The following is a 16,933-nucleotide window of genomic DNA, read 5'->3' as shown; positions in this document are numbered from 1 at the left end:
AACGCTCCACACAGCATCGCGCGGGAGGACAGGGGAGCTGCTTCAAAGATGCCTCCCCTGCCTCCCCCTGCCTCCCGAACCGGAAGCAGTACTTACCACCACCGGACCACCCGGGATGACTGTGTCCCCCCCCCTCCTTCATTAAAGGTAAGACGGGGGTGGGGAGGTACCCCTACCCCCCACACACACAGAACCCCTACCCCCAGCAGTACCCCTACCCCCACACACAGCACCCCTACCCCCAGCAGTACCCATACCCCCCACACACAATACCCCTACCCCCCACACACAGCACCCCTGCCCCCCAGCAGTACCCCTACCCCCCACACAGTACCCCTACCCCCCACACAGCACCCCTCCTCTCCCCAGCACCCCTCCCCCCCCCCACACCCAGCACCCCTCCCCTATACCCAGCATCCCTCCCCTTCACCCCTACCCCCCACACACAGCACCATTACCCCCCACACAGCACCTCTACCCCCCCACACAGCACCCCTACCCCCCACACACAGCACCCCTACCCCCGCACACACAGCACCCTTACCACCGCCCAGCACCCCACCTCCCCACACAGCACAGCACCCCTCTCACACACACACAGCACCCCTCACACACACACCACCCCTCAAACACACACCACCCCTCACACACACACACACACACCACCCCTCACACACACACACACACCACCCCTCACACACACACACACCACCCCTCACACACACACACACACAACACTCCTCACACACACAGCACTCCTCACACACCCCCACACACACCACCCCTCACACACACACACACACAGCACCCCTCTCTCACACACACAGCACCCCTCTCTCACACACACACACACACACACACACAGCACAGCACCCCCCCACACACACAGCACCCCTCACACACAGCAACCCTCACACACAGCAACCCTCATACACACAGCACCCCTCACACAAACACATACACTACACCCCTCAATGCAGTATGGGTGTGTATTCAGCAGTCTGTGTGTGCGTGTATTCAGCAGTCTATGTGTGTGTGTGTGTATTCAGCAGTCTGTGTATGTATTCAGCAGTCTCTGTGTGTGTACTCAGCAGTCTGCCTGTGTGTGTACTCAGCAGACTGTCTAAATGTGTATTCAGCAGACTGTCTGTATGTGTATTCATCAGTCTCTATATTCAGCAGTCTTGTGTGTGTGTGTGTATTCAGCAGACTGTGTGTATGTATTCAGCAGCCTGTGTGTGTATGTATTGCATTTGTTGGAGACACTAATAAATAAAAGCTTAATTTTATCTATTTATATCATTATTTAAAATTTGTATCATTGAACTCTCTGTTGTTGTGTTCTTTTAACCCCTTAAGGACCAAACTTCGGTTTACAATACATTTAATAGCCATGTTACTTTAGTGCAGATACTTCAAGAAAAGCATCCATTTATTTTTATGAGCACAGCAGTCACCAGCAAAGGGAAATATTACTAATGTAGACAATCACAAAGAAAATTCTTGCTCTGGCTTTTCAAACAAAGCGTTTACTTTAAAACAAAAGTTGTTAATTAGTTCGGACAACAGTCCGAGTTGTTTTTTCTAAACTTAAACCTCAATATTCAGGTTTAATTGCCGTGTTGGCACTTTAAGGAAAAAAATTTGGCATGTGTTGCGGTTTGGGCACTCAGGCTCAAAAAGGTTCGCCATCACTGCCCTAGTTCATTGACATTATTGGTAATTTATCCATGGGGAATGTGGTTACAGGATGTGAGCATCTTGTACACTATCTCCTCAAACTTTCAACATGTTTGTGGAATGATAAGGAAGGTCAAACTTGCAGTATTTCCTGATTAGTATGTGACCCTAGGAATCCCTAACTGTCTATTTTTTAATAGCTGTGTCTGTGTGGCCTCCTTAGATACTTCACATGTACATGATACCTGGAGTACAGTGTGTGATTTCCAGGTTCCTATGCTAACATGGAGCTTCTATTGATCAGCAAAATCTTTTTTTAAATGTAAGATTTTTTGTGGAAAGGAAAGAAAGGGATTGACCACTGATTATTTCTAAGTGACGTGATCCGCTGCAGTTAGGAAGCACTAAAAGATTTATTATAAAAAAATCAGTCCTTTCTGCATGTTAAAACCTTCAATACAATTCATCCGAGCAAAAATTAAAGCGTCAAACACATGGGATTGAATCAGACAACAACAATAAAATCTTTTTCGTCACGAGTTAAAGAAAAACAAGTAGTATTCTGAACACATGCTAAATGTCAATGTTGACATTTTGACTTGTGTTATATCTAATTTGAGTAAGAATGCCTGAGATTATGATATTTACTTTCTTTATTTAATCAAAATCTGATTATCTTACCTTTCACCAGCTTTTCCTGACTGGGGTCTATCTCTGTGACCTTCAAATAGCATGTTCTAGCCTGTTGAAATAAAAATGACATATTATCAGACGAGCTAATGGAAAAATATCAGTATACACTATACTGAAATGGAGAGGGCTTTTAGAGAATGAATACGCCTGCTACATTTGTACTTATCTGAATAATCATACTATACTTCCTATGGGACTAAAACTGAAGTAAAAATCACTAAAAATAAAATAGATACATTTCTAAGATAACATGTTAAGCAATAAAAAAAAATGCAATAATGATACAATAAAAATAATTTTAAAAAGTACTTCTGTAAACACACTACTGGGAATTTAGCACAATTTACAAAATGTTTTGTAACAAAGTGGATGCCGTTGCATTGCTGAAAGGCTATATTGTGTTTTTGTCTTCTCATGACGATGCTCATGGCTTGTTTTTGATATTTTAATTACTAGATTTTTTTTTCTGAAAAGATGTATAAGGCTTTAATCACAGATTATATGTGTATAGGTGGTATATATTCTAGGTATATATTCTCAATAATATCAATCATTATTATTATTTTTTTATTAACGCACATTGAACATCATGCCAGATTAAGCTATTGGATTGTGTTTTTAGTGTACCTGCCCTTCATTATTGAATTTCTTTGACTATCTTTACCCCAGTAATACTGTTTGTCTCAATTAAAATTGCTGGGTTTTTGGTAAGAGTGATAGCTTGTTGTGTTGTAATTTGTTAACAGTTTTTTTTTTTCTGGTGGTTCTGTTCATTACAGGTGGGGGTTCTTATTTCCAGATCCTTTTTGGCTATGCTAAATTGAAGTTCCGATAACCCAGGTAGACAGTTCATTGGTAAAATAATAGTAACAGAGAGTTCATGATATAATTAATATGACATATAACTTATCTACTTAGTTACCAAATTATATATATTTTTTTATATATACAGTCATGACTTTCAACTACAAAACAAGCACTCAAGATGTCTTATCCTGATATTACGACAAACAGTGAAACGTCAAAACATTATATGGGAATTTGCCCCATCCAAGCTCTCTGTAAACCTCACTGTTACACTAGCGGACTTGCTACATCCCAACACAGTTGCTGCTAATCTGCTACCCATACTTTCCAGTACAGATGTAGGCAACCTTCGCCACGTCAGATGATATGGACTGCATCTCTCTTTATGCTTTGTCAGCTTTGTGGCTCTAACAGCATTTTGGGAGATGTAGTCCACAACACCAGGGATGCCAAAGATTGCCTACCCTTGATCTAGTCGGTTAACTGAAAAATTAATTATTTAATTAATTAAAGTAATGAAAAATCATGGGATTTACAGTCCACAACATCTTGAAGGCATGTACCCCAACCCCTAAATCTACCTTAATAACCTTAAGTTCCCTTAACCAAAAACACTAGTTAATCGTAAACTTCATACCCCCTACTTTGTCTAATGCTACAGATCCTTAACCCCTTAAGGACCAAACTTCTGGAATAAAAGGGAATCATGACATGTCACACATGTCATGTGTCCTTAAGGGGTTAAACCAACCTACCTCCAACTGAACCTTACCATAATCTGTCCATTTTCAGTGTTTTTCTAAATGGTTCCATTGTTACTAGCAGGATAATTACTGCTAAGCTATAAGCAAGACTGTCATGTACAACGTGACCTTTCGACAGTGAATTTTTAAATGTACACAGGGCACTATACAACATTAAAATTAAGTTGTTTTTATTGCATTTTTTTATTGCAGTTTGAGAAGTACAAGCAGTTAAATACAGATTATAACCTTTAAATTAAAACAATTTCACAGTACATTGGGCTGCAAGGGTCTGGGGAAAATAACTCAATTTAAAGATGCTATTAAGTCTTGGTCTTTTGCAGTCCGCTGGACAGAACAGTGTTGTGAAAATTAATTAATTTAAATGTCCTTATTCATATTAAGCGGTGCAGTACTTACCTTATTGTAGTCTTTCAGTCCCAGATAAGCTCTCCCCATATGTACATAGGCCTTAATGCACTTTTCATTGCACTACAATAGTAGAAAACAAAAATGCTGACTAGTTAGTATACCGTACAGTTCAAGAAATACGTATAAAGACTAATATCTGTCCAGTTATAACAATGTGCTGTTCGGACCATTTAGAGATCTAGGCTGATATATGCCTAAAGTAGTATATGATTTGTACAAACATAAGGATGATAGACTTGGACTATTACCCTCGAGTCTATGGCATACAGATGCAGGCCTATGACCTGACCTAGTGCAGAAGGGATGCCATGCATCGTTTTTGGTACATCAACATGACCCGAACCCTCCACATGCTAGACATCCCTGATGTAAGAGTAGGCTGAACAGATAGTATTGAGTGTTATTGAGCAGCACTGCCATATATTAGTCAGCTCCTTAGTTAACCACCTGTTTTATTATGTTGCATTTATTTAATTAGAGAGCTGCACTGACCAGCCTATGATAGTGGGTGACTCCTGGCTGTACATCTATATTTTACTTATGTCTTGTCTCTCTTTCTCATTCTCTTGTGGCCCAGTGGTTCACTCATTACTATTTGCTTGCACAGTTTCCATTTGCAACCAACTGTATCTCTTGTCAAGTGAGTGTCCTGCCAGCCTGTTTTTTCTGTGTTACTATCCCTCATGCTGGCACTGTGCCTATCTTGTTTAACACTGCACTTAGTATTTGTATACTCCCAGCTCACTTACTAAGGGCTTGGTGGCTACTTTTTGGCCAATACCACACTATTAGTTAATTGTCGATGACACTGTGCAGATGTTCTATGCATGTTACCCTATCATTTAACATAAAACGAGCCTTGAAACCTTCTTGTGACTATTGCAGCTTTGCATCACCCAACTACTAAGTGCTGTACCAGCTGTTTTACTGAATGCAATTGCCTACCGAATATATCCATGCTGTATCATACTCTTTTTCTGTAAAAGTCACTATGTCAAAAAACAATTGTCTGTTATGCTTATGCCTCAATTAAAAAGAAATGATTGGCAAAAAAAAAACATGTATTTGTTAGGCATGAAAAATACAATTAATTGTACAAATATACATCTCTTTTTTGGCTCCCTGCTTTGTGTCAATCATGGTTATTAGCTCTGCCCTTTGCACTTGGCATTCTGCATAGAGAATTCATACAGAGAGGAGAAACAAATTAAACAATATTGTTTATATTTCTTCTTTTTAGGGATGTGCGTGATCCAAAAATTTGGTTCGGTTCGGAAATTCGGGTGAGAAAAAAAAATTTGTCTCGTCAGCAATTCAGGACTACGGCACTTCGGTTCGATTCGGGACTTTGGCAATTCGAAAAATCTGTAGGTCTCCCTAACCCTATCCCTACCCTAACCCTACCTTAACCCTACCTTAACCCTAACCCTACCCTACCCTAACCCAACCCAACCCTAACCCTACTGCTACCCCTAACCCTAACTTAACCCTACCCAAAACCAACCGTACCCTAACTCTAACTCAACCCTACCCTAACCCTGTCATCATTCACATAATTATCCCTCCCTCTCTTTTTTTGCCACTTTTCAGAAATCCAAAGCACTTCGGCACTTACGAAATTCAGCACTTCGGCCATTCGGTTTGGTTTGGCACATCCAAAATTCGGTTCAGCACTTCCGAAATTCAGGACTTCAGCAATTCGTCACTTTGGACATTCGGAAGCATCAGAATGTCTGAACTGCCCGAAATTTGTCCGAATTCACATTCGGACTGAAACGAATTGCACCTGTCTACTTCTTTTCATTTGTAATTTTTGTACTGGCTTTGCCTTGTACTATGAACTGGATTATAAAGTAATTTGCTAAAGCTAAATTAAAAGTAAATGGAAAAATAAGTTTAACGTGAGTTATAGGTAATTTTCAATGTTTTATTCAATGTTGTAGATTCTAGAGGTGACAGTTCTCCCTTTAATACATTTATTTAAATAACAATGTAATAACAATATAATTAAATTAACTAACAAACATAGGTATGAGCATTGGAGACATTTGAGTAAAGCTTATAATAAAATTAAATTTAGTTTGACTGACATAAGCAAATGCACACAGTAGGTGTCAAAATTAAGGCGACGTCCCCAAAAAGCAAAGATAACCTTTGGAGAAATACAAGCACTAAAGTCATAAGATGATAAATTGTTGCCTTTTCATGGATAAAATGTAGGATTCATGACTTCTGTGAAAATTTAATCCTCACCTTCATTATTAGTACATTTATGCCCAGGAATTTTCATTAACCACATTTATGCTATTATAAATTGAAAGAGATCTCGGGAAACTGTTTCAACATTATTAAAAACCCTCATTTTACATTTATATTGACTGTGAGGAACAGTGGGTTACTTGCACGTTATTCAATTAACTTTCTACTGATACTCATGATGTACCAAGAATTCAAAAACCATTTTGTTTATGAAGCAATTCGCAAAAGTATTAATGTGTAAAATAGACAATGCTACTGTTTGTTGACGGATTGGCCTGTGTGTTAAGACATGTGTCCTTCCTATGACTGTCAGTGAGAAGCAGCTATCATAGCTGGCTCCTGTGCAGTGTTTTTATTGGACGGCTTGGACCAATGGTGATTTTTCATTGGTCCACCATCCATCTGTGCTCAATGCCTCAAACAGTACAGAGGGGCAGATCCGCCTCCCCTCTGCACAACCTGTCAGAAGGGATAAAACACACTGTTACTATTTTAACAGGAGCGTGCTGGGTCCACTTTTAGTAAACTTGCCAAACAATGGCATTATATACCCATAACACACATTTTGTCATGATGTTTCTACTCAAATAAAGAATTATTATTTACTTAAAAATATTATATTCCAACATCACCTGGAATATCTGAGATTGTATTTTGCTACTATTTTATGCAAACACAGATATATATACACACACACACACACAATTGTTGAATTCCCCTTCACTGGTTGCAGGCAAAGCTACTGCTTTGAAGCAGCTACTACAATTATTTTTTTTACCTATTTTGCCGTACTAATATGCTGAGCAAGTTGCTGAGGAGAATAAACTTTGCACATACTTGTATGCACCTGTGTTACATTTGTATTTAAGCTCTGTGAGTTACAGAGTGGTGTCATACTGTACAATACAGGATTTGAAGTGTTATAATTTGTTTTCTAGACTAAAATCTGTTTACCAAAAAGATATCAGAATCATTGTGCAGCAGTAACTATCAACCTAATAAAAATGCAGAAAAATATAAATGGACGCAAGTGTATATCGTCTTTTCTCAATAATATTCAAAACACAAACCGGTAATCAAATACTGTATCTGCTAATTTCTATTTTTGTCAAATAATAGTAGCAAAACCTTTACATTTTACATAAAGATGATAATAAAACATTTTCCTCAATAATATAATATTTGTTAGATAATAGAAAGAAAAAAAAAATACTCCACATCCACTTTGTAGATCTCCGCACATAAATATAAATTGATCAATTGATAACAAAATAGTTAAAAAAACATCTATCTAACAGTACTCATAAACCTTAAATAAACATTAAAAAATGTTACTCACAAAACCTGCGAACACATACTACAACAGGAATTTATAGACCCGTGGAGAATCTTCCACCCCACGGAACGGGATTATATATTCCACTCGCATGTCCACAACACCTACACTAGGATTGACAGGTTTCTTACTCCCTCTGCAAACATACACAAAATACACGAAACCAGAATAGGACTCATCTCCTGGTCGGATCATGTCCCAGTGATATTGTCCCTACACAAACACTTCATAAATGCTGGCAAAGACACATGGAAAATAAACATCATGTTACTCAGAAAACCCGACATAACATCAGAGATTGTTAAGGAACTTACCAAATATGTCAACCTTGACAATACACCCGACACGAAAAATATTTAGCAGGCACACAAGGCGGTAATTCAAGGCCTGTTCATCAAACACGCGAGCTATGCCAAAAAAACTAAGAGCTCAACAATACACTACATTAATTCAGGAATTAACAAACTTGACGCATAAGAACAAGACGGCACCCACTGGCGCGCTAAAAATGCGATTACTAGCATAAGAAGCCAAACTTAGGGACATGGAATTAGAAAAAAACAATGTACCTCCTTGGACAATATAAACATAATTTATTTGCACAGGGAAATAGAGCCAGAGCACCTCTGGCATCAAAACTTAAGACACACATGAGAAATGAAAAAATCGCATATCTATGCACAAAAACAGGTGGTAAGATCTTAAACCCACAAGAGATAGTCAATCAATGTGCAGCTTATTATAGCGAAATCTACAATTTGATGACCAACACATCACGCTGCCTAGCAATCACTCTATACAAACTTTCCTCTCGGACATAAAACTGCCCAAACTCAACCAGACAGACATAGACTCCATATCTCAACCCTTCGACACGCTTGAAATAATGCAAACAATTAAACATATGCCCAAACACAAAGCCCCGGGGCCGGATGGCTTCACCAACCTATACTATCAGACATACGTTGACGTTCTCGCACTTCACCTAACTACCTTGTTCAATACATGCTTCAATAAAGGAAAACTCCAGAGTGACATGCTTGGAGCTCATATCCCCACCCTCCCAAAGCCGGGTAAACCTCCTACCCAATGTCAAAATTTCCGACCCATCTCTTTGCTAAATAATGATGTCAAGCTCTATGCTAAAATCCTGGCTAGCCATCTGTCCACTCTCCTCCCAAAACTCACTCATAATGACTAATCTGGATTTGTGAAAAGCAGGCAAGTTTCGGATAACACCAGAAAAATAGTTAATATCTTATCACACATTACCGCAGGGAACATCGAGGGTCTTCTCCTAGCACTTGATGTGGAGAAGGCCTTCAATAGATTAAATTGGAAATACATTGAACAAGTGCTACTGTCCTTTGGCTTCTCCCCATCTTTTATTGCCGGCACCATGGACCTGTGCAATGACCCATCTGCCCCAGTTGCCAACGGAGGATTCTTGTCTATACCATTCACCATAATGAACAGCACCAGACAGGGCTGTCCACTATCACCTCTTCTGTTCATCTTATCACTAGAACCTTTAGCACACAAGACTAGATCACACAAAGGGATTACAGGTATAACTATAGGGAACAAAGAATACAAACTCTCCTTATTTGCGGATGATATTCTGCTAACAATAAGTAACATCGAAACATCCTTACCGACGATATTAACCCTCTTGGAGACCTATGGATCTATCTCTTACTACAAATTAAATCAGGCTAAAAAACAAGTACTTCCAATAGGTATCCGGGCCCATACAATAAGTTCCTTAAAACACACCTATAACTTCGATTGGAGGGACAAACACATCACGTATCTAGGGATCAAGTTAGCACATACTATGGATGAGATGTATGCATATAATTTCAAACCACTGCTCACGATGTGTAGGCAGGAACTTCTTAAATGGAAGTCAGTTAAGCTATTGTGGCCACCTCTTACAAAGAAACACCTCAGAGGGGGGACAGGTCTTCCCAACATTGACGCATATTACAAAGCTGCACATTTAGAATCGACCATACGACTACATGCCCCCAACCAGATGCACCAATGGGCAGACATGGAAAATGAGAGGGGCACAAGAGGTACAATCAAAAAGCTCTGTGGACATCCAAAGCGCTGCACCCAACTACACAGCACTTTTTTCCAACTATGCTACTGACAATACACCACTGGACTTATTTCAACGCACCCATGGCGCCCATCTCAAATTCCACCCATATGCCCCACTCGCGGCTTTAAGAGCAATAAGCCGATGGTTGACACTACACACCTGGAACAAAGTGGGTATCTCTTCTATTGAACACATAATAACCAATACAGGCGCTAAAGCCTTCTCACAGCTACAAAAAGCCTATAAGCTACCAAACTATTTTATATTTCCTTATTATCAAAAGTGTTCTACCGACACACGTATACTCCAGGGCTGAATTGACCACCCCACTTTTTGTAAAAGCACCCACAATCTATGACAGGTGCCATTGAGCACCTACTAAACCCAAAGCATTGTCAACCTGCTATAAAACCATAATTCTCGGGTCCCATCGCAAACCACTTCCCTTCACGAACCAATAGGCCACAGAGACAAACAGCACAAGATCAGATGCGGAATTGATCTCCTCTATTAATCCCCTAAAGGGGGTCACAAATGTCACTCACATATGAAAGCACACAGAAAACTCATCTATAGATGGTATTTGACACCTAACAGACTCCAAAAAAATTTACGAATGTGCCAGGGGGCTATTGGAGATGTGGAGAGGGAGATGGGCACATGACACACATATGGTGGGGCTGTAAGATCCTACAACAATTATGGGACGTAGTGAATGAAATCCTTAAATTTGTCACGAATATTACCAGGCCTATCACCATAGACATGGGTCTATTCCTGTCCTTCCCCAAAGAACTCCCTAAGCGAACCCGTCAGCCGATAGCTCTAACCATAATGGCGGCTAGAAAATGAATTACCCTACACTGGAAACAACAACTCTGCCCATCCCGACAACAACTCCTAGATAAGCTCCACCAATATTATATATACGAAAAGATGTTGATCTCGTCACACATACAGGCTGACACTTTCTACAGCACTTGGAAGACATGGCTGTGGCAAACCTAGCCACTTCTAGACTGTATTGTAGACAGGTTGTCTGTACTATGTGCTGTGTGTATTTTGCTATGAGTACTGTGTGGTATATGTAACTTTACTGTGTATCTGGGATTATGGTAATTCGCCTGCTGGCAGCCGTAAGCTACCAGCATGCGAGCACTTCGTTCGACGAACAGCGGCTATCCAGGCTGTTCGTGGAACGAATGCGGGCTCCCCTGATAGACCACACACTTAGAGGCGTGTGGCGCTTGTTAACCGATTGCAACAATGTTGCAATCGGTAATTCGGGCTCTCCTAGGTGGCCGTCGTTCGGCTACCGACCATGCGGTGGTCGGCCATCTTGGATCGTCTATTCTTTAGCGGTGTTTGGTCGTCGAGCGCCTGGAACCGAAATCGGCTACTCGATGACACGAACACCGCTGGACTTCCAGACCGTTCGGGAGCCCGGTGTTCGGTAGGATCGTTCCCCTAAGTGCAATCGGCAGATTGAGGGGGACTTCCATGTATAACTGTATTTGTTGCGGCGTTCGGTCAGTTCAGCTGGGAACTGAGCAGTATTCTCTCAAAAGATGCGCTCAGCCCCCAGCTATCTACCGAACATTCGGTTAACTCTGTATACCAAATAAAACTCAGAAACAGTATTTTAAAGTAAATTGTCAGTTTTGCTGCACGAGGGGATAATCCACTTAATCGTCCATTTTGGTGGGAGTATCCTTCTCGTGCAGCAAGGCCTGTTGGGAGAATTATGTTGCATGATGGGATAAATCCCCTGAAACCTCTGTAAGGAAACCCCTTGCATGGGGAACTGTATAAATATGCAAGCTTGTGAATAAAGCCAGTTAGTTGACTCCCAAACTGTGTTTCGTCCGGTTATTGGGAGGATTGGGATATTGCCTTACTTTTCAGCGCTGACTGTGGATTTACCTGTGATACCTGCGGAGATCGTGGACTCTAATACTGTACTCCGCTACAATGGCTAGACTACCTTAACTATAAGGCCGTGACCAGACATGAGGGTAATACTGAGGACATAGAAAGGTTACTAGATTAGGCACAACCTCACCATAATGTTCACCCACATTGAACGTAACGCATACTATGTTATTTATGTGGACATGTCAAAGCTTCCTAAACCTTCCCTTTTTTCCTTTCCATTTCTCACACAGTTTTCTGAATGGAAAGCTAGTGATAGGCCAATAGCATCAGAGGACACCCTCAGCCAATCACCAATGCCAAGTCCGAGCTTCCCCATTGAAGCTTTGAACTTGGCTGTAAGATATGGTGATGAGCTGACTGGCGCTGTCTTCTGTCAGTCCAAAGCTATTAAGATTGCAGGGGTTCAACCGTAAATAACTGATGACCCCAATCCAAAAACATATAATATGTATTTTTTTTTTATAATTAATATTTGCAGTAAAATATAAACTAAAACTTTGTTAAAATTAGCATGGTGGAGTATGGGCATAATAAATCCAATCTCCATAATTTAGTGTATTTTCCTTCAAGGAAAAAACATTACAAACATAGAATTGTATGCACATCACACCCATGTGAGCTATACATACAATTAGACTACATGACGCAAGATGCGTTTAAAAGTACATCTGAATGTCAATTTTAATGTAAAATTCAATTAGAGCACTGACATTTATCGAATACGCAGTGAAGTCAATGGAAGCACAATTCTGTATTCTGATAAACAACTTCCATCTACCCGTACATGAACTTTTCTATATTATTTTTTTCTATTCGAACACAAAGTCAACACATTTAGGCAAGTAACAGCCGCAAATGTTAAACAAAGGAACAATAGAGTGTATAGATAAGTAATAACAGGTTGTTGATCTCGTGTCTCATCTTATGTGCATCACATCCTCCCGCACAATATTCCACTTGTCATTCATGCATTTCTTAAGCCCTTGACACCAGAATAGCATTTATTCACCCAAATCCACTTGAAATACATGAATACTGACTTTTTACCATTTCCATATGTGAGCTTCAGATTTGAATAAGCGTGATTTCACTAGCATAAATTTGTTCGGATTGGGCCATAATGTATCATTTCAAATAGGTCTAATATACTGGATAATACAATAAAATGTGGAAGCCCTATATTATCTATTGAATTGTTTGAGATTTACTTGAAAAATTATGACATATTTGTTCAAAAAAGGAAAGAAAAATAACACAAGGTTTTTTTTTTTTTAGGGACAAGGAAATAGGGTTTTTTAAAGATTCATATATTTTTTAGGGACTACGAATTCTTTCGGTTATAACACCCAACATGCAATTTAAAATTATGCATTATATTAAGAAAAAGTTACTTTTAAACTATAAATACATTTTCTCATTACTTGTCAATTTAAATAATCACAGGTTAAGGAACAGAGGACACACGAAAATACAGTTTTACATTTTGCAAGGCTACTTCAAATCAAGTGAAAATTAAACAACTAAATTGATAGTGCTTTGATGTATAGACTAATAATAAATATGATATATTTGCTCTATATCAAATGAAAGTTAGAACTAAAGTGACATTGCTTTCCCCGCCCCGCGCACCCAGCTTCAGATGCCCCTTTGCAGGTGACCACTGGAATGTATAAATTTGAGAAGGTTTTAGATAGCAATATCAATTTAATTATACGTTTTACTTGGTATAGAGCAGATATATCATATGCATTGTAAGTCTATGCATCAAGGAGCAATCATTTTAATTGGTTAGTTTTGAAAAAAAAAAATTTCTTTCATTTTGTGTTTTATCACATTAATTTTGCATTATATATATATTCACAATGCTCTTACAACAGATTATTTAAATACACTATAGCTCATTTAGCACAAGCACTATATAATGTCTCCGAAGTTGGAATTAGTGTAGGACCCACCGATATTTGGTTACTGTGGCTTAACACAATATGGCCATATGGTGGAACAGATTCCTCATATTAGTTAGTGTGTGCGCTGTACCTTAATCTGTATTTTGTATAAATGTTGGTCTCTACGGCAGCACCACTGCTGAGAAATGCATGTTCCAAGTGTGTTCCCAATTGCCTTTTTTTTTTTTTTTTTTTTTACAATTTTAAAAAATGATGGCAGGATACCACAGAAAATAAACACATTCGCATCATATTCCCAGGAAGGAATTCAGGTTGAATGTAATGTGAAAATAGTTGGTAAAAAAAAATACACCAGGTAATGAGTAACAGTATGACAATTATTCCAACTCTGTGTTGTGGACAATAAACCTGACACCATATTTTTATGATTAATGTCCTATAGATACATATAATAAATGAGTCTGAGTTGTAAATATATCTCACAATGCCATGAAACCCTATCCTGATGACTTGCTTGTTTTGACTGTGCTTTACCACAGCTATTTTTCTGTACAGGCATTTAACCAAAAAGATCATATTTATACTTCATCCATAAGTAAACATCATTAGGCCTTTTGATATTGGAAATCGTTTTACTTAAGACACAAATAGCTGCATAAATAATACAAAATAAGCATCTGGATCAGTTAGGGGCAAGTTAGTGACTCAGATTTAGACAGAAAGCAGTACCCCCACCGCCCCCCATAAAAACAAAACAAATGTGATTTTACAAAGATAAAATCTTTCTTAACTGCTCACAAAGACTTGTTGGGATTTTACTACCCAATTCCAAAGGTACAATTCCAAAGCATATTAGTAGAAATTAGGTCCAGGCACTCAAGGTTTCTGCAAAGAGGCGGATTTATTGAAAACTGAATTCGCAAAATTTCGGCCTTCACAGAGGCTTTTGTCTAAACTAAATTAGATTTTGCCAACTCGGTCTTTGATGCACCTGGTTTTTACTGTGAGAGTACGGTAGTCTTTATGTTTGAATCAATACAATTCCAATACAGTCAAAAGATACCATAAGATTAGGGACTACTTTGTCTGATCTCAACTTTTCTTGCATATAGTGAATTTGCACATTGAGAGCAAACCTACAAATATTCATGTGATTTACTGTTAATAAAGAACTGAATTGCAATTTGAAGCCTCAGTCTGAGCCTACTCTTGATATTTGAAATGCAGAGCGAACTGTGAAGATTTGTGTATGCCTGCCATATACATATTACACACATAAACTATGAACTATACTATTGTGTGCACAAGGCATAGCAACCACATCAAGATCATATCAATTAGGGAAATAATACAAAAGCTATTAACAACACTATTATTCCATAAATCTTTGCATTATCTGTATAATGCATTCAAATATTTGTTTTAGTTTTTTCCACAATCTTTTTAATAACAAAGTAGGGATTTACATTATGTAATGTATCTTTATAATGTAAGCCAAATATATCATTATTCAGATATTAATGTGTCCATTGCATTGATAACATTTCTATGGAAAATGAAAATTGTACATACCTTTAGAGCCCATTCACAATCTAATATAGCTTCGTGGTATTTTTCCAATTTTATATAAGCCTAAAAAATAGACAACATTATGCAGCAGACCTTTTGAAAAACTATTAGACTCATATTTCACTTATAATAAAACCCACAGTATTGCAGAATTTATAAGCTTAGAAGTAGATAGAGTTTATTTTTGGCAGTGAACATTTGCAATCTTACACAATTACACTTGAGATCCTTGCACAATCAGAGTCCCAGATATTTATCCACGTAATGTGGACAGGATGTGGTGGCTTCTGGCAAATGAAGACAGCTTAGGTCGCAATAAGGCAGCTCTGGACAGAGCCAGATAGACAAAGATATTATTACAGATTGTCTGGCAGTAATTGAACAGATTATGTTTCCAAAATAGCTACTTTGCTCCCTACAATGATACATTTTGCGTCGTTGTGCATGTTAAGGAAATGATTATGTGCCCACTGGGAAGTCTATATTTAAGAAATTGTCCCTCTAATACTGACATTTTTACTTGCAATTCCCCATATGTCTGGGGGGAGGGGGGGGGGGGGGGAATTCAGACTGGATACAGCCTTTGCCAAGTGAACTACAAATGCCCAATGTTCCTTTAGGCTGACTCTCTTCCTTGCCCGTGAGTATTTTCTAGCTGTCTCCCGATTTCTAGGGACCGTGACTAGATTTTTAACTTAGGCAATGTAGTTTCATAAGAAAAAAAAAGTATAGATAAAAAAAGTCAATAATTTCTGTCCAATAAGTTAGCATATCACATTCTGCATCCCAGCCTGAGAGGATCAATAAAGAATAATAAAGGCTACATTATAGAATGATACCAAGTAAAAATCCTAGAAGCTCAAAATAGCAGTTCTATTAAATCAGAGATACAAATAACTCCTTCTGGGACTGGTTTATTTGAATAAAGCAAGTCATAGCAAATATGTTATAGCATGTCACTCCTAATGTGTCCAATTTTGTAAATGTAGCTATGTTTCTTTCAGGATCAATATAAGCTCAACCCCGATGAAAGGTTCAAAAAGGTAGATCAGAAGGAATATGAAATGGGGGTATTTATTGCATACTCTGAAATGGAGAAATCTGTTCAAATGCTGGAGATTAATATATACATAAGCACAGTAGATACGGAGACACATTTCAAACCAAGGAGCTTGACGCTGCATCAGATTTAGGAAATCAAATACAATCTCTCTGTCTCGCTTAGTCCTTCAGTTAATACAAATAGAAATGGATAAAAGCAAACAGCAATACATCAAGGAAAGCAAGATAAGCAAACTGCATGTGACAGCCGTAAGACATTAGGCAGTGTGCTACTTAAGTAAAAATACTGTTTAGTGTAATATATCCATCCATCAAGTCAGTGCAGACGTTGACTTGATAATCAATAAAATTACTTTAGTTACCTTCAGCAAAAACAATTCTTGATTAGACTTGGCATATC

At 38.7% G+C, this 16,933-nt stretch overlaps 1 protein-coding gene across 1 annotated transcript in view; it reads right to left on the bottom strand.

Moving 5' to 3' along the window:
• The window catches only part of TTC12 (tetratricopeptide repeat domain 12), a 99,367-nt gene that overhangs the window by 47,725 nt on the left and 34,709 nt on the right, over positions 1-16,933 (bottom strand). Inside the window, 3 exon segments of the mRNA XM_063436518.1 lie at positions 2,362-2,422; positions 4,344-4,415; positions 15,475-15,534. Coding sequence (XP_063292588.1) covers positions 2,362-2,422; positions 4,344-4,415; positions 15,475-15,534 — 193 coding nt within the window.

Source organism: Pelobates fuscus, chromosome 11, assembly GCF_036172605.1.
Source record: "Pelobates fuscus isolate aPelFus1 chromosome 11, aPelFus1.pri, whole genome shotgun sequence".
In the NCBI taxonomy this organism is placed as follows: Eukaryota; Metazoa; Chordata; class Amphibia; order Anura; family Pelobatidae; genus Pelobates; species Pelobates fuscus.
This window is presented reverse-complemented; position numbering and strand designations above follow the sequence as displayed.